The following is a 19,597-nucleotide window of genomic DNA, read 5'->3' on the forward strand; positions in this document are numbered from 1 at the left end:
CCTTCCCCGACACAGTCTTCAATCCCCCCCCCCATCGGGATTTCCTCAGGGAATTGCCCCCCCACACCCGGAACTCGCCACGCACCACCCCCTTCCCCGACACAGTCTTCAATCCCCCCCCCATCGGGGTTTCCTCAGGGAATTGCCCCCCACACCCGGAACTCGCCACGCACCACCCCCTTCCCCGACACAGTCTGCAATCCCCCCCCCGATCGGGGTTTCCTGCGGGTGAGAGCCAGTGCCCCGACCCCTCGGTCCCTCGGTCCGGCGGTCCGGCCTGCGGGAGCCGGGGCCGGGGCCGGGGCCGGAGAGGCGGCCGCTGGGAGAGTGACAGCGGCCGCCGCCTCTGACGCAGGCGGTGGATAGGGTTGCCATGGAGAGCATTTGGCAGGGGGTGCGAGGAGCCCGAGAGCCCGCCTTCTGCACACATTAGCCGGGAGTTCGTACGTCAATCTGCGTCAGCCAGGATAACATGATGCCTCCTGCAACGGCCGGGACCTTGTAGCCTTAATTTCTCTTTTGTTTCGGAGGCCGGGGGGGTTATCTGCTCGGCCGCCTCCGCCCCCCCTCCCTCCCTCCCTCCCTCCACCCCCTCCCCCCTCACTCTCCCCCCTCCCGCCGCCGCCGCCACTCGGGACTCCTGCCCGTAGCTGGCCCGGAGGCTTTTTGTGTCTGTGTGGCGCGGTGTGTTTTCGACCCTCTTTCTCCTAGGCGGAGCGGAATGAAGTTGTTTCCGAGCCCGGTGTAGTTGCCTCCCTGCCCGGCCCCCAGCATGGTCATGGCGGATTGCCCGGGCAAACTACACCGGGGTCCCGTCCGGGTCGGCTTCTACGACATCGAGCTCACCCTGGGGAAGGGCAATTTCGCCGTCGTGAAGCTGGGCAGGCATCGCATCACCAAGAGCGAGGTGAGTGAAAGAGAGAGGGCACCCCTCCCCCCCCTTTAGGGGGGGGGGCAAAAATGCCGAGAGGAGCTGCCGGTCCGGCATACCTCGGCACCGGTGACCGCCGTCTCCCGGAATAAAAAGCATTAACTTGCAGCTGATTGCCGGTCGGCGGGAAGAGCGGCGGGGTGTGCGGGCGGCCGAGCGAAAGGTGCTCTCCTCGGCCCCCGTGTCAGCTCAGTGTGCACATGGGTGGGGGTGGAGGGGGTGTGGAACACACCCTGATCACTTACACGTGTAAAACGGGGGGGGGGGGTGGGAGAGAGAAATCATCTGTCTATTTTTAATCGATCCGCCACACTGTAACAGGGTGCAGTTTTGTCCCTACCTGTAAACACCTTTTGTGAGTGTTCACCTTGTTTCGCTCCAGATGTGCAGGCAATAAGATGGTACCTTACCCCAAAGAGAGAGGGAGAGGGAGAGAGATACTCTTAATCATGGATGTGACGCTTCCATTTAGAAATGGGCATTTGCTTTTGAAGGACAATGGGTAAACTGCAGGGGGAGGGAAAAAATACCTTGTGGACCGATTTCCTGACTCCAAATAATATTTGTTGCGATTTATTCTGAGGTGGAAACCATTACTTTTTGAATATAATTTGAGGATAGTGTGCTAAAATTAGGTGCAATGTATCCAGGGGTTGTATATATTTTTTTAAAGCTACAATATAGGCGTCTGCAATCAACTGGTTCCCTTCACTGTAACGAGGCTTTGGATACAATGTATGGAGGGGTACTTTAGAGGCAACATTGTTTCAGGGTTTTTTGTTTGCCCATTGCACAGCTAGATACAATGTATCCAGTAAGTGTCTATTGTTCCCGTTCAGTTTGGAGAGAAGGAAGGTGCTCTCTCTCCAGGCGGGTTCCACGTCTGAAAATGTCTCTCTGAAGGTTCGAGGTTTCTTTGTGACAATTTCTTAGCCTCTCTCAGGACTGACCGGCTGCTTCTCACGCTGGGAACGAGAGAGTTTACCATTTTGTACTCTGGAATTTTTACACAAATGGACTTTGGAATGACTACACCGCAGGTGGGAAGACAGGCGGACCCGGGCTGCGTTGATTTTCTCCCCCCTCTCCGCCGGAATCCTTGGGAAGGATCGCGTTTTCATCAATCGTTGGATGATTAATGAAGACGCGACACCGGTCAAATAAATCTTACGGGACGGATTGAAACAAAAAATCAGGTCCCTTTTTGGAAGTAAAACTGTTTATTTTTAACTGAAAATTTGATTTACCTGGCCCTTTCCCACCTGGCCTTGGTGTTGAATGGAGATCTGAAATGTATAAACGTTTTTGCCCTGGGCATTATTCTGGAATATATATATTTAATAGGTTTTACTGCAGAGTTGTTCAAGGGGGGTTAAACGTTTTGTTCTTGGGGAGGGTGACAGATTAAAGAAGGGGAGAGGCCCCAGTGTGTTTGACCAGGTCACTCGGTGTGCTGTTTAACCTGAGTTTCGCGTTTGTTTACGGGAGCAAGGACGCCGAGCCTCCTAGTAATAACGCTGGGGTGGGAGGGGGGGTGTCTGGCGAGAAGACCCTTTCACTCGCCCAGTTTCGGATGATCTGGTTTCGATAATTAGTGGGGGAGCTTCGGGAGCAAAGCGGTGGCGGTGACGGGAGCTTTTTCCGTCTCGGGCACGGTTAAAAGAACTCTCCGGTTAACTTTGTGTGTGGCCCGATTCACCTCCCCGCCGGTGCACCCTTCCCTCCTCTAAAAGAACTGGGCAAGGTTATGTTACACTGTCATTGCGATCTCCGTGACAGTATTGTGGAGCCAGAGGAATTGTCTGGCCCAGAGAGACAAAATGCTGGAGGGACTCGGGCAGGACAGTAAGCAAGCAGTCGGGCGTTTCGGGCCGTGACTCCTGGTCTGCAGAGAGAACAGTTTTCATTTCTCATTACTGACAGCTGGGATGTGATTTTGCCCTTCTGTGCGAGGGCTTGTGTGTGTGTGTGTGTGGGGGGGGTGTTAATGGACAGGACGCCAGGGACAGCATCAGTGCAGAAATTACATCCCGTATGGTGGCTCATGTACTGGTTGGGACTGTCCTTATTGGATCGATTTTATAAATCAAAACTGGAGCCGCTTGCCTGTATGACATAAAACCCAGAGTGCACCTGCCCCTGGGCACGGAGGACTGGTGAGAAGTGGCAAAGGACTATCTAAATTTTAGGAGAATTCTGTGGTAAGGTTTCCCCCATCTGAAGCACTTTCCACAGACCGCTGTTTGACCTTTTTCTTTAAATAAAAGAGAGAAAAAGTATTTTTCCTGCGTTTCTAATTGAAATGGATGGCGGCGTCGTCTTCCACCCATAGGACTACCGCTGGATGTGTCACCAACCCCAGCGATCAGAGTCGGGGTTGATATTGCCACCATATGTTGTGAGATTGGTTGTCCTTGCATCGGCAGTACCTTTGCAATACCCATGAGCTTAAATATTTGCTTCTATTGTGATGGTGCAAATTTATTTATTTTTTATTGTGTGAGGGTCGTGTTCACAGGGTCAGGATCCATTCAGAAATGTGATGGCAGAGGGGTTGGAAATTGTCCTGCCTGATGGTAGCAATGAGACCAAGCAGTGACCTGGGTGAAGGGGGGGTGGGGGTGGTCCTGATGCTACCTTTCTGAGGCATTGCTCCTTGAATTAGTCTGGAGACTGGTGCCCACGATGGAGCTGACTGAATTTATGACTCTCTGCAGCTTATTTCGAACCTGTGTAGTAGCCCACCCCCCTCCCACTGCCACCCCAGCGCTAGATAATGATGCAGCCATTTCGAATGCTCTCCACGGTACATCTGTAGGATCTTACGAAGTGTCTTTGGTAACCACATAACAATTACAGCACGGAAACGGGCCATCTCGGCCCTTCTAGTCGGTGCCGAACGCTTACTCTCACCTAGTCTCACTGACCTGCACTCAGCCTGTAACCCTCCATTCCTTTCCTGTCCATATAACTATCCAATTTTACTTTAAATGACAATACCGAACCTGCCTCTACCACTTCTACTGGAAGCTCGTTCCACACAGCTACCACTCTCTGAGTAAAGAAATTCCCCCTCGTGTTACCCCTAAACTTTTGCCCCCTGACTCTCAACTCATGTCCTCTTGTTTGAATCTCCCCTACTCTCAATGGAAAAAGCCTATCCACGTCAACTCTATCTATCCCCCTCATAACTTTAAATACCTCTATCAAGTCCCCCCTCAACCTTCTACGCTCCAAAGAATAAAGACCTAACTTGTTCAACCTTTCCCTGAAACCCAGGTAACATTCTAGTAAATCTTCTCTGTACTCTCTCTATTTTGTTGACATCTTTCCTATAATTCGGTGACCAGAACTGTACACAATACTCCAAATTCGGCCTTACCAATACCCTGTACAATTTTAACATTACATCCCAACTCCTACACTCAATGCTCTGATTTATAAAGGCCAGCATACCAACAGCTTTTTTCACCACCCTATCCCCATGAGATTCCACCTTCAGGGAACTATGTACCATTATTCCTAGATCACTCCGTTCTATTGCATTCCTCAATGCCCTACCATTTACCATGTATGTCCTGTTTGGATTATTCCTACCAAAATGTAGCACCTCACACTTATCAGCATTAAACTCCATCTGCCATCTTTCAGCCCACTCTTCTAACTGGCCTAAATCTCTCTTCAAGCTTTGAAAACCTTTATCCACAAATCTCCTCAAACTCCTAATGAAATGTAGCCACTGTCTTGCCTTCTTTGTAGTTGCATCGATATGTTGGGTCCAGGTTAGATCCTCGGAGATCTTGACACCCGGGAGCTTGAAATTGCTCACTCTCTCCATTTCTGATCCCTCTATGAGGACTGGTGTGTGTCCTCTCCATCTTGCCCTTTCTGAAATCCACAGTCAGTACTTTGGTCTCACTGACGTTGAGTGCCAGGTTGTTGCTGTGACACCGCTCAGTTAGCTGGGGTACCTCGCTCCTGTAGGCCCCCTCGTCACCGGCTGAAAATCTGCCAACAATAAGCAACAGGGGATTCAGAGCAGCACACACAGAATGCTGAAGGGGCTCAGCAAGTCAGGGGGCAGCTACAGCGAGGACTACATAGTCAACATTTCAGGCCCAGAACTTTCATACGTTGGTGTGTCACCCCCTTGTACGGCAGTTTCCTGTCAATGCGAACATTGCATTCATCAGGGAACTTCAAAGAACAGTTTCGCCCCTAAACCTCCCACCATTACCCATACTTGCCCTCATCGTTACCCATCATTACTCCCCCTTCTATCGTTAATCTCAAAATTACCCATCATTGCTCTCCTTTCTATCATTATTCCCATCATGATCCATCATTGCCCGTTGTTACTATCTGCATTACCAATTACTACCCATTATTACTCTCATCATAACATATCATTACTCTCTCTTCTATTATTACTCTCACTGTTACCCATTACTACTCACACCATTACCAATTACTACCTATTACTACTCTTGCCATTACCCATAAGACACAGGGGCAGAATTAGGCCATTTGCCCATCGAGTCTGCTCCGCCATTCAATCATGGCTGACTGATCCTTTTTAGTCCCTCCTCGGCCTTCTCCCGGTAACCTTTGATCTCGTGTCCAATCAAGAACCTGTCAATCTGTGTGTGTATATGCGTGTGTGTGTGTGTATATATATATATAGATATACACACACACCAACAACCTGGCCTCCACAGCTGCCTGTGGTAATACACTCACAAATTCACCACCTCTGGCTAAAGAAATTACACCACCTCTCTCTTTTGAAAGGACGCCCCTCTATCCTGAGTATGTGCCCTCTTGTCCTAGACTCTCCCACCATGGGAAACATCCTCTCCACATCTACTCTGTCTAGGACTTTCAACATTCGAAAGGCTTCAGTGAGATCTCCCCCCCCCCCCCCTCTCATCTTTCTAAACTCCAGTGAGTACAGACCCAGAGCCATCAAATGTTTCCTGTATGATAACCCTTTCACTCACAGATTCACCCCTGTGAACCTCCTCTGGATCCTCTCCAATGCCAGCACATCTTTTCTTAGACGAGGGGCCCGAAACTGTTCACGACACTCAAGGTGCAGTCTCACCTTATAAAGCCTCAGCGTCACATCCCTGCTCTTGTATTTTTATACCTCTTGAAATGAATGCTAACATTTCATGTGCCTTCCTCACTACTGACTCAACCTGCAAGTGAACCTTCAGTGTGTTCTGCATAAGGACTCCCAAGTCCCTCTACATCCCAGACTTTTGGATTTCCTCCCCTTTGTTCCTCTCACCATTACTCTTCTCTGACACTGCGAGATTAGGACTTGGGGAGCATCCATTAACTCCTCAGTGCCACAAAAGCGTGTGCACAACCCAGGGAAGATCAGGACATTGCACACTTTTGTAAAAGCTGTCTTTTTATACACGGTCCCTTATTTTCAAAGTTCTTATTGATTTCTGTATTTTCCCAACAATATTTGCCTGCCTTCCTTCCTGACCTTCTGGATTAAGCACTGCCTGAGGGAGGGAGCCCCCTTGGTGAGAAGTTGGTGGGGGTGGGGTGGGAAGATGTTTTAAGTTTTCGCTTCCCCTTTGATTTTTGGAGCCTTGTTTAGCTCAGCCTGGGCGTTGTGCATCTGGGCAAACCTCCAACTGCCCCGGGGTCCTAGCACCTGCCAATTATACAAATAACCAGCTGAAATACCTGTAGGGTTAAAAGTGAAGTCATTTTCTTTTTCTGGGTATCGCCCTAAACCCCACATAACTTGACGACCTATTCGGAAAACGGTGCTTTTTGAATTTTCGAGGGAGGAATGAGCTGCTGGAGAACCTCAGCAGGTCAGGCGGCATCTGCGGAGGGGCGAGGCGTCAACCGTCAGATTCTTTCCAGGGTCGAAATACCAAGTGGTGGCAGCCGGGCATTGAAGCAGAGAAGACGGAAGTTCAGAGGACACGAAGTCCACCGCAGGTGCTGTGGTCAGATCAGGACGCACAAACAGGCCGGGCGAACTCAGCAGGCCGGGCAGCATCCGTGGAAACGAGCGGTCGACGGGTCTCGGCCCGAAACGTCGACTGATCCTTCCAACGGATGCTGCCCGACCTGCTGAGTTCACCCGGCTTGCTTGTACGTCTCGCAGTTTCGAGGAGTTGTGTGGAGAGACTATTTTACACAGAGGGCTGGAAGGCTGGCAGAGACAGTGGTGGCATTTTTCCCCAGGCTGTTAGGTAGACGTGTGGGTGGGGGGAGAGCATGAAGTCATCGTTTGCAGATGGTACAACAGAGGTCGGGCCCCCCCAGTAGCGGCGTGTAGTAGAGAGGGGGAAGATGGGGGGGGGCGGGGGCTCGTCAAAACGGTGCAAGGACAGTAGCCTGGGTTTCAGCACGGACAAACCCAGGGAGGTGATTGTGGGCTTGAGGGAGGCTCAGGCCAGCCACTTGACAGCTGTGCGGTGGAGAGAGAGAGCGAAGGGCGCAGAGCTCCCCGGGGTGCCTGTCATGGACGACAAGCCAAGAAGGCACGGCGACGAGCGCAGAACGCCGGAGGAACTCGGCAGGCCAGGCAGCATCTGTGGGGGAGGAAGTGCGGTCGACGTTTCAGGCCCAGACCCTGAAGAGACTGAGGCTCCCTGGCCCCCGTTCCAGTAATTTTCGGTGGAGCGTCATGGTGTGGTACGGTGCTCCGAGGCCTTACAGAGGACAGCAAAAACTGCTGGGAAGATTACCAGGGTCTTCCCCCACCCCCATTTGTGATATTTACCAGGAGCGTTGTGTACAAAGCACTGTTGAAGATCTCTACCACAATCTCTTTGACCCACGACCGTCACGACCCAGGACCAGACCATCAGGTCGAGGTCTGCTTCTTCCCTCGGTCCGCGAGACCAACGAGCACCCCGCCAACCACTGAGGCGTCGTCGCTAGGACACCGAGCTGCTTTGCTGTTCGCTTGCGCTGTGCGCCACGTGCACTTTGAATTGTGTTTTAATAGCTTATTTTATGATGATGCTTTGTTGTGTGTGTGTGTTATGCATTGTGGGTACACCGTGGTCTGGAGGAACACTGTATCGTTTGACTGTATATACATACAGTCAGATGACAACAAACCTGAAACCGAACTCCGTGTAGTTTATATCAGGGGGCCATTTAGCACAGTTGTAAGCTCGCCAATTGCAATATCCATAAAACCACAACACGTAGGAGCGGAATTAGGCCATCTCGTCATGTCCGATCCATTTTTTCCCTCTCCTGCCTTCTCCCCGTATCCCTTCTTGCCCTGAGTCTCCTCTGCCTTAAGTACACCCAAAGACTTCGGCCTCCACAGCCTCCTGTGGCAGCAGGTTCCACAGATTCACCTAACCCTCCGGCGAAAGAAATCCCCCCCTCATCTCCGTTCATATGAAAGAAAATTTCAGCTGCGTGGCAACGGAGGCGATGTGCTCGGGAGCGTTTGGGTTGCCGCGCGGCCTGGCACCCTCGCTGCTTAAAGGGGACGCTGTTTGCCCTTCTCTGCCGTGAGCTTACCGTGTGATTGAACTAACCCTTGTTCTTCTTGAACTTTTAACCCAACTGCAAATGCAAAGTGAAGAAAAACATACTTGTCTTCGACCCACGGGCGTTAGAAAAATGTTCAATTGCGCTGTTTCATTCATTATTGTCAGTGTAACATTATATAACGTTACTATACTGTATACATAATGTGTGTGTGTGTGTGTGAAATATATTAAATCTAACGACACACACAGAGGCATGTAAGAACACAGCTAAAGTTCCAGCAACCCTGCACGTTCCAATGCATACATGAAATTCCCGATGTGCGGCTGAAAGGCGAGAGTTAAAAGTGGAAGTGCGCGAGACTAAGTCAGTGTCGCAGAGGGGCTAGGGAGTCCTCGTGCAGGGTTAATTTGCAGGCCGAGTCTGTGGTGAGGACGGCGAAGGCCAATGTTAGCATTCGCTGTGAGAGGACTGGAATTTAAAAGCAGGGATGTGATGCTGAGGCTTTATAAGGCACGGGTGAGGCCGCACTTGGAGTACTGTCAGCAGTTCTGGGCCCCCTTATCTGGGAAAGGGTGGGCTGAAACTGGAGAGGGTTCGATGGAGGTTCACGCAAACGATCCCAAGGTGGAACGGCTTGTCGTGTGAGGAGCCTGTGACGGCCCTGGGCCTGAATTCACCGGAATTCAGAAGAACGAGGGTGACCCTAATTGAAACCTATCGAGTGTTGAAAGGCCTCGACAGCGTGGATGCGGAGAGGACGTTTCCTGCGGTGGGAGAGTCTAGGACCAGGGGACACAGATAGAGTGGATGTGGAGAGGATGTTTCCTATAGTGGGGGGAGTCTATGACCAGAGGACACAGATAGAGTGGATGTGGAGAGGATGTTTCCTATAGTGAGGGAGTCTAGGACCAGAGGACACAGATAGAGTGGGTGTGGAGAGGATGTTTCCTATAGTGGGGGAGTCTAGGACCAGAGGACACAGATAGAGTGGGTGTGGAGAGGATGTTTCCTATAGTGGGGGAGTCTAGGACCAGAGGGCACAGATAGAGTGGATGTGGAGAAGATGTTTCCTATAGTGGGGGGAGTCTAGGACCAGGGGACACAGATAGAGTGGATGTGGAGAGGATGTTTCCTATAGTGGGGGGAGTCTATGACCAGAGGACACAGATAGAGTGGATGTGGAGAGGATGTTTCCTACAGTGGGGGAGTCTAGGACCAGGGGACACAGCCTCAGGACGGAGGGGCGTCCTTTTAGAACGGAGATGAGGAGGAATTTCTTTAGCGGATCTGTGGAACTCGTTGCCTCAGGAGGCCGAGTCATTGGGCATGTTTAAGGCAGAGGCTGGTGGCTTCTTGATGGCTCAGGGCATGGTGGGATACGGGGGGAGACGGCAGGAGACTGGGGGCTGAGAGGGGAAAATGGATCAGCCGTGAGCGGAACCAATTCAATGGGCCAAGTGACCTGATTCTGCTCCCGTATACCTTGTGGTCTGGTTTAAAGTGCCGAACGGTTTTCAGACCACGGAAAAATTCCCTGCTGAGAGCAATGGTCGGTCTGCGCAGCTGTTTTTTTAAAATATATATATAAAGAAAAATGAGAGGGAACGCTGGTGAAAAATTGTTTTAAATGTCTCACATAACCACTCTAACTTGTACTGTGTCAGGGTCAAGTGCGAAAATAAATGACAGAACATAATTTGAAAGAATGTTATGCATTAACAGCCAGTTTGAAAAGCAACCACAGGGAATGCAGTGTACTGAGTTAAATGCGTCTCTCAGTGCCATGTACAACAGTCCACTGCCAGCCACTGTGCCTAGATCGTGTCCAGAATGACCACTTTCAGAAGTTAGAAAGTTTATTCATCGTTCACTAACCTTGCTTGGCTTGCGCCTGATGCGATTCGAAACGTACGACCTTTTTTTCAACGTCAGCCTGGTTCAGAGTGGCTCGATTTGCCAGAAGCCATTTCCTCTATTATAATAATAATTATTATTATTATTATTATTATTATTATTATTATTATAATTATTGTTCCGAGCAGCTTGTGATTTCTTTTCGGCAGTTTGTGGAGTTGGAGCTATCCCTGCAACTTTTAACGTTTTGGGTTTCTTGCTCCCGAGACCCGTTGACAGTAGATGAGCTCGAGGGCACGTCCGGAGACTTTCCGCAACTCTTCCTTGTGAAATACGGTCAGGGTCAGAAACTGACGCGGTCAACTGACACCGGACAACAAAGGTTTTTGCTCCCCGGGTACTCTTGGGTGTACCTTCTGGACTTTGGGCTGCTGATCGAGAAAATCGGTGTGAGATTTCCCTGTCGTCCGCCATTTGTTGTTGTTGTTGTTGTCTTTTTTTTTGGAAATCGCTTGTATTGGTTGCTTCAATTCATAATTCAAATCGGAATTACTGACGCCAAGATTCAGGAGGGCATTCTTGTTGGTCCACAGATCAACGGCAGGGCAATTCGAAGGAATTGCCTCCACGCTGCGTGATTCTGGTCGACCCCACGCTTCAACCCTACAAAGCCACCTGGTGCAACGTCTCGCTAAAGATTCATTTTCTCCCTTCAGGTTTCAGACTTCTTCCCCCGCCAGTCTTAGCCCTGTCAGTGACGAGCACGGAGAGGGGTTTCACCAGGACATTGTGCTCATGGAGAAACTGGGATCCATCGACGCTGGCTGATTATCGCTGGACGCTTAAGTGAAAAGTCTCAGACACTCGGCACGGATGAAGATCGTCAACAAAACTGTTTCAGCTGGAGTCGAACTGCTGCGAGACACCGTCGTGCAGATAAACACAGGGGAGTCTATAAAGGTGAATTTCTTGTTTCTCCAAACTCCTACGTGATACAAGTAGTGTGGGATCATATCTGTGTTCAGCTTCACGCGGCTCGTCATAACCACAGGAAATTTCTGAGGAAGCGACACTGCCGTGGAAGATTGTTGTCTGGTATTATGGTAGCAAAACCCTGCTTCATCCTGGAGACAGGGAACACACAGAAGGAAACATAGGGGTGTGGAAATTACCATACAGATGGAGACGTCATCTACTGCCGCTCTCAGCTCTTCTTTCTGTTTACGTTTTACTAATGGGATAGTTTTGGAAGCGGCCAAATGAGTTGTCCTTCCTTACGTTCAAAAATAACTTGGAAATGAGAGCCCGATTGCTCCAAGAACGTCAAATTTTGGTCACCAACAGTACTCTGCAGAGCTGAAGAACAAACCGAGCTGTCGTACGAGACCAATGCAGTCCACAAAATCCAACTGCAGGCAGTATCGCGACAGCCGAATTGGGGGGAAGGCCATCCGTGAGAATTCCGCGAACGTCAACAGTGGGGGGTGAAGTAGCACGACCGACGCTCCCTAGTTTCCGCCTATGAAGATCGAGAGAGGCACTAATTCGACCGGGCATCCGTGAAAGTTACCACGCAGGCAAGCACGCGGGGGAACTCAGAGGAGCGTTTTGTACAAGCAATTCTGTAGACAGACATGTTGACCTCGATCCCAGTTATCAGCCAACACGGGCAAGGTTCCAGACAAAACTCACAGAGTTCGCCATGCAACCAATCGGTGACGAGCCCCATCCCGCCCAACTGGTGCAGTGATGACCAATCAGCTGCTTGATAAACATATAAAGGCCAGGCGTTCGGAGGACACAGCACAGGGGAACTGCGCACTGACCGTGCCTCCTCGTTTGCTGACGAAACGTTTGCAAATAGATTGCCAAGATGCGAGAACAGCCATACTTCGAGTATTTTCAAGTCAGTGCAGAGCTGAGTTTATTTTTCACCGTGGAAGATGTTGGGTACTTACTGGGTCAGACGGAACAAGGTGTAAACGATTGAGTTCCTTCACCGTGGGTGCCATCGCCCTGCGGCAAATTCTCTTTGTGATCTCCCTCCCCACTTCAGCACGCCTTAATAACAGGGTCAGCTATACCGTCCTACCCTGGCTACGCCCAAGATCAGCTCCATCGCTACAAACTAGAAATCGGACCTGGCCTATACTGAGTTCACGTGCTGGAACTTAATCTCATGATAACTTAATCTGACACCAGCTGTGTGACCGCACTAAATTATAGGAATGGTCCCGGTCACAATGCCCGCCGAACGGGCGGGGAGGGTTTGCGAACGTTGGGCTGGAAGGTAACTCGATCCCGCTGCGAAATCTGATGATATGATTTGTAGCGCGGGATACAGGCTTTGAACAATGTGTCACTTATAAGCTCAGAGAAAATGCCTATATCGCTGCCCTGAGGTTAACACTGTTCACACGTCTGCTTTTGACACACGCCAGTGTGTCTCCGGAGTTCGAAGTTTAAAGTGATTTTTGTTATCAGAGTTACTAGTACGGCAACATACACAACCCCGAGGTTAATTTTCTTGTGGGCAGACTCCCCGAGTCTATAGAGTAGAGTAAACAGGATCGATGACAGAGCGCAGACGGCAACAAACCGTGCAATTGCAGACGTAAGTCAAAGGCAGAAAATAACGAGGAGGTGAGCTGAAGAGCCCTTGAAAGTGAGGCCATTGGCTGTGGGGGCATTTCAACGGGTGAAGTCAAGTGAAGTTATCCCCCTCTTGTTTCGGAGCCTGTCCCTGAACCTGGTGGTGTGGGTCCTGAGGCTCCCGTACCTCCTTCCCGATGGTTGAGGGGTGATAACTGTCCCTGAACCTGGTGGTGTGGCTCCTGAGGCTCCTGTACCTCCTTCCTGATGGTTGAGGGGTGATAACTGTCCCTGAACCTGGTGGAGTGGGTCCTGAGGCTCCCGTAGCTCCTTCCTGATGGTTGAGGGGTGATAACTGTCCCTGAACCTGGTGGAGTGGGTCCTGAGGCCCCTGTACCTCCTTCCTGATGGTTGAGGGGTAATAACTGTCCCTGAACCTGGTGGTGTGGGTCCTGAGGCTCCTGTACCTCCTTCCCGATGGTTGAGGGGTGATAACTGTCCCTGAACCTGGTGGTGTGGGTCCTGAGGCTCCTGTACCTCCTTCCCGATGGTTGAGGGGTGATAACTGTCCCTGAACCTGGTGGTGTGGGTCCTGAGGCTCCTGTACCTCCTCCCTGATGGTTGAGGGGTAATAACTGTTCCTGAACCTGGTGGTGTGGGTCCTGAGGCTCCTGTACCTCCTTCCTGATGGTTGAGGGGTAATAACTGTTCCTGAACCTGGTGGTGTGGGTCCTGAGGCTCCCGTACCTCCTTCCTGATGGTTGAGGGGTAATAACTGTTCCTGAACCTGGTGGTGTGGGTCCTGAGGCTCCCGTACCTCCTTCCTGATGGTTGAGGGGTAATAACTGTCCCTGAACCTGGTGGTGTGGGTCCTGAGGCTCCCGTACCTCCTTCCTGATGGTTGAGGGGTGATAACTGTCCCTGAACCTGGTGGTGTGGGCCCTGAGGCTCCTGTACCTCCTTCCTGATGGCAGCAGCGAGAAGAGAGCGTGTCCTGGGTGGTGGGGGACCCTGCTGCTGCTTTCACGGTGGAAAACAAGCACACATTCACCATGTATTTAGAATGCAAATCATTGTTCTGATTTTGTTTTCCTTCTAATCGCTGTTGAATTTGGCCTCATTGTGTGTTCCTGTTTCCCATGCATATTTAACCCCTGCACTTTGCTCCTCAAAGTAGAGTTTAGAATTCGACACAGTACAGCGCAGGACCAAGGCCATTCGGCCCACAATGCTGAGCTGAACCAGCTAAAAAGCAAAATAAAACACCCAAACGCTAATCCCTCCTAGCTAACCCATGTCCGTATCCCTCCATCTTCCTCACATTGATGTGCCTATCCAAACGTCTCTTAAAAGCCTCTAATGTATTTGCCTCTACCACCATACCAGGCATCCACCACTCTTCGAGTTTAAAAAAAACTTGCCCCTCACATTCCCCTTGAACCTACACCCCCCCCCCCCACCTTCAATGCATGCCCTCTGAAATAGTGTAAGCTATTTCAACCCTGGGAAACGGATACCCTCTGTCTACCCTTTCTATGCCTCCCGTGATCTTACAGACATCTGTCAGATCTCCCCTTCAGCCCCTGGCATCCCAGAGAAAGCGAGCCGCGTTTATCCGGCCTCTGGTGATTATACACGCACCCTCTAAACCAGGCAGCATCCCCGCGAGCCTCCTCTGCGGCCTCCCCAAAGCCCCAACATCCTCCCTATAGTGGGGGCGCCCAGAACTGTGGGCAATGCTCCAGATGTGGCCTAACCAGAGTTCTATAAAGTTTCAGCTTCACCTCTTGACTTCTGGACTCTGTGACTAGCAGGGGCAACCATTCCATCAGCCCTCTTAGCCACCCTATCGACCTGGATAGGCAAGTTCCAGGAGCCATGAACTCCTACGGGGTAATCAGAGCCATCTACAATATGCCCCAGATGTGGCCTCACCCAAATCTTCCTCATCTCCACAAGGGGGGGGGGGGGAATAATCTAGATTTAATTCCCCTCGAGAAGATAGCGGCGAGGCGACTTAAACCCGCAAGTGAGGCGAGTGTGAGCTGGCGTAAAATCTTTGTATAACTGCACCGCGGAGAAATCTGCTCTCCCTTGATTGGAATGGAAGTGGAGTTCAGGAGCCGGTTGTATGGAGGAACTTTCGAATATACTCGTACGTCGACGTCCAGCTTTTCATGCCCTCTTCCTCGCTGACTCCAAACACCCACCTTCAATGCTTCAGAAACAGCTTCTTCCCCTTCTGGCCATCAGATCTCTGAATGGGCAACCAACACCGTCTTATCATCCCTTGAAGCTGGAGTGGCTATTTCGTGCTCGGTAGTGACTTTGTGTCGGGCTGCAGCAAAACAGCTCATTCCACGTCATGTAAACGACTTGGGGATATCACGTCATCCCAGAGAAGAGGCAGGGCGGCACACCCGGGGCTGATGAGGGAAGCCGGAAGACAGCAGAGAAACCCAAAGTGAGGCTTGTATAATATTGTAAAGACCAGCAGAAGTAAACTTTAAAATAATGATTAAGGAGAGATAAGACGAAATATAAAGGCAAGCTAGTACGTACTATAAAGGAGGATACGAAAGGTATATAAAGGGTGGATATTGGAACGCTGAGAAAAGATCCGGAGAGGTAGTATTGGGGGGGAGGGGGGGCAGGAAAATGGCGGGTGAACCGAAGAGTTTTTCTGTGTCGGTCTTCAATGTGGAAGACGTCAGCACTGTGCCGGAGACTCGGGCGTGTCAGTTGCGATGAGTAAGGAGAAGGTGCTTGGGAAGACGGAAGGACCAGATGGATGGGCTTCACCCTAGGGTTCTGAGAGGGGTGGCTCGAGAGATCGTGGAGGCTTTAGCGACGACCTTTCAAGAATCACTAGGTTCTGCCATTGTTCCAGGGGACCGGAAAATGGCTAATGTCACTGCAATCTTTAAGAAGGGAGGGAGGCTGAAGAGAGGAAATTATGTCGGTTAGCTTGGCTTCAGTGGTGGGGAAGATTGTTGGAGTCCATTATTAAGGACGAGGTTTCAGGATACTTGGAGGCATGTAATAAAGTCAGCGTGGTTTCTTTAAGGGGGAAACCTTTGCCTGACAGGCCTGTTGGAATTCTTTGAGGAAATCACTGGCAGGGTAGACCAAGGGGAGTCTGTGGATGCTGTTTACATGGATTTTCAGAAATAAGATAAGAGGCCATGGTGCCTGCAGGAAAGGTACGAGCAGGGAGAGAAGATCGGCTGACCGGCAGGAGGCGAAGGGCAGGAACAAAGTGGGCCTTTTCTGGTTGGCTGCCGGTGTCCCGCGGGAGTTTGGGGGGGGGGGGGGGGGTTGGTGTTGGGACCGCCTTATTTTACACGATGTGTCAATGTGATGGAATTGATGGTTTTGCAGACGACATGGAGGTAGGTGGAGGGAGGGAGGGTCATCAGTGTTGAGGAAGCAGGGAGGCCTGCAGAGTGCTTGGACAGATCAGGAGAACGGGCAAAGAAGTGGCAGATGGGAAACTGTGTCGGGAAATGTACGGTCATGCAGTTTGGTAGAATAAAAGCATAGATTATTCTCTAAATGGGGGAGGAAATCGGAGGTGCAAGGGGATTTGGGAATCATCCGCTATAGGAAACATCCTCTCCACATCCACTCTATCTGTGCCCTCTGGTCCTAGAGTCCCCCCACTATAGGAAACATCCTCTCCACATCCACTCTATCTGTGTCCTCTGGTCCTAGACTCCCCCACTATAGGAAACATCCTCTCCACACCCACTCTATCAAGGCCTTTCAATATTCGATCGGTTTCATTGAAATTCCCCTCATTCTTCTAAACCCCAGTGAGTACAGGCCCAGAGCCATCAAATGCTCCTCTTCTGTTGACTCTTTCATTCTCGTGAGCCTTCTCTGGACTGGTCTCATCCCAGCACATCTTTTCTCAGATGAGGGGCCCTAATCAGCTCTCAATGCTTCAAATGTGATTTGACCATTGCCTTGTGTACCCTCAGCATTACAAACTTGCTTTTATACTCTAGTCCCCTCAGAATGAGTGCTAACGTTGCAGCAGCTGGCCTCCGACATTTGCCCCTTGCTTTGGAGTTTGCTCCGGTTGTCTGCAGCTGACAATCTTTGGTCGCTTTCCGATATTTGGAATGACGTGTAATGGGCTGCTGGTGACGGTGGTGGAGGCGGATACGATAGGGTCTTTGAAGAGACTCCTGGATAGGTGCAAGGAGCGTAGACAAATAGAGGGCTATGGGTAACCCGAGGTAATTTCTGAAGCAGGTACATGTTTAGCACAGCATCCTGGGCCGAAGGGCCTGTATTGTGCCGTAGATTTTATTTGCATTTGCGGTTGAGTTTGCTCCGATTTTCTACAGTCGACAGTCTTTGGTTGATCTCCAATATTTACCTTTGCATTTGCTCTAGTTTTCTGCAGTTGACTATCTTTGTTGGTCTGCGATATTGGCCCTGCATTTGCTCTGGTTTTCTGCAGTTGACATTCTTTGGTTGGTCTCCGATCATTTGCATTTGCTCTAGTTTTCTGTAGTTGACAATCTTTGTTGGTCTGCGATATTGGCCTTGCATTTGCTCTAGTTTTCTGCAGTTGACAATCTTTGTTGGTCTATGATATTGGCCTTGCATTTGCTCTAGTTTTCTGCAGTTGACAATCTTTGTTGGTCTATGATATTGGCCTTGCATTTGCTCTAGTTTTCTGCAGTTGACAATCTTTGTTGGTCTATGATATTGGCCCTGCATTTGCTCTAGTTTTCTGCAGTTGACAATCTTTGTTGGTCTATGATATTGGCCTTGCATTTGCTCTAGTTTTCTGCAGTTGACAATCTTTGTTGGTCTATGATATTGGCTTTGCATTTGCTCTAGTTTTCTGCAGTTGACAATCTTTGTTGGTCTGCGATATTGGCCTTGCATTTGCTCTAGTTTTCTGCAGTTGACAATCTTTGTTGGTCTATGATATTGGCCTTGCATTTGCTCTAGTTTTCTGCAGTTGACAATCTTTGTTGGTCTATGATATTGGCCCTGCATTTGCTCTAGTTTTCTGCAGTTGACAATCTTTGTTGGTCTATGATATTGGCCTTGCATTTGCTCTAGTTTTCTGCAGTTGACAATCTTTGTTGGTCTGCGATATTGGCCCTGCATTTGCTCTAGTTTTCTGCAGTTGACAATCTTTGTTGGTCTATGATATTGGCCTTGCATTTGCTCTAGTTTTCTGCAGTTGACAATCTTTGTTGGTCTATGATATTGGCCTTGCATTTGCTCTAGTTTTCTGCAGTTGACAATCTTTGTTGGTCTATGATATTGGCCTTGCATTTGCTCTAGTTTTCTGCAGTTGACAATCTTTGTTGGTCTATGATATTGGCCCTGCATTTGCTCTAGTTTTCTGCAGTTGACAATCTTTGTTGGTCTATGATATTGGCTTTGCATTTGCTCTAGTTTTCTGCAGTTGACAATCTTTGTTGGTCTGCGATATTGGCCTTGCATTTGCTCTAGTTTTCTGCAGTTGACAATCTTTGTTGGTCTGCGATATTGGCCTTGCATTTGCTCTAGTTTCCTGCAGTTGACAACCTTTGTTGGTCTATGATATTGGCCTTGCATTTGCTCTGGTTTTCTGTAGTTGACAATCTTTGTTGGTCTATGATATTGGCTTTGCATTTGCTCTAGTTTTCTGCAGTTGACAATCTTTGTTGGTCTGCGATATTGGCCTTGCATTTGCTCTAGTTTTCTGTAGTTGACAATCTTTGTTGGTCTGCGATATTGGCCTTGCATTTGCTCTAGTTTCCTGCAGTTGACAACCTTTGTTGGTCTATGATATTGGCCTTGCATTTGCTCTGGTTTTCTGTAGTTGACAATCTTTGTTGGTCTATGATATTGGCCTTGCATTTGCTCTGGTTTTCTGTAGTTGACAATCTTTGTTGGTCTATGATATTGGCCTTGCATTTGCTCTAGTTTCCTGCAGTTGACAATCTTTGTTGGTCTAGGATATTGGCCTTGCATTTGCTCTAGTTTCCTGCAGTTGACAATCTTTGTTGGTCTAGGATATTGGCCTTGCATTTGCTCTAGTTTTCTGTAGTTGACAATCTTTGTTGGTCTGCGATATTGGCCTTGCATTTGCTCTAGTTTTCTGCAGTTGACAATCTTTGTTGGTCTGCGATATTGGCCTTGCATTTGCTCTAGTTTTCTGCAGTTGACAATCTTTGTTGGTCTATGATATTGGCCTTGCATTTGCTCTAGTTTTCTGCAGTTGACCATCTTTGTTGGTCTATGATATTGGCCCTGCATTTGCTCTGGTTTTCTGTAGTTGACAATCTTTGTTGGTCTATGATATTGGCCTTGCATTTGCTCTAGTTTTCTGCAGTTGACAATCTTTGTTGGTCTATGATATTGGCCTTGCATTTGCTCTAGTTTTCTGCAGTTGACAATCTTTGGTTGGTCTCCGATTATTTGCATTTGCTCTAGTTTTCTGTAGTTGACAATCTTTGTTGGTCTATGATATTGGCCTTGCATTTGCTCTAGTTTTCTGTAGTTGACAATCTTTGTTGGTCTATGATATTGGCCTTGCATTTGCTCTAGTTTTCTGCAGTTGACAATCTTTGTTGGTCTATGATATTGGCCTTGCATTTGCTCTAGTTTTCTGCAGTTGACAATCTTTGTTGGTCTATGATATTGGCCTTGCATTTGCTCTAGTTTTCTGCAGTTGACAATCTTTGTTGGTCTATGATATTGGCCTTGCAT

At 49.4% G+C, this 19,597-nt stretch overlaps 1 protein-coding gene across 1 annotated transcript in view; it reads left to right on the top strand.

Annotated features, from left to right (window-relative positions):
• The first annotated feature begins 609 nt into the window (after window positions 1–609).
• LOC140716970 (serine/threonine-protein kinase SIK2-like) overlaps window positions 610–19,597 on the top strand; it is a 334,708-nt gene continuing 315,720 nt past the window's right edge. The window contains 1 exon segment of the mRNA XM_073030168.1: window positions 610–907. Coding sequence (XP_072886269.1) covers window positions 773–907 — 135 coding nt within the window. The 5' untranslated portion in view covers window positions 610–772.

Source organism: Hemitrygon akajei, chromosome 26 (genome assembly GCF_048418815.1).
Source record: "Hemitrygon akajei chromosome 26, sHemAka1.3, whole genome shotgun sequence".
NCBI lineage: Eukaryota > Metazoa > Chordata > Chondrichthyes > Myliobatiformes > Dasyatidae > Hemitrygon > Hemitrygon akajei.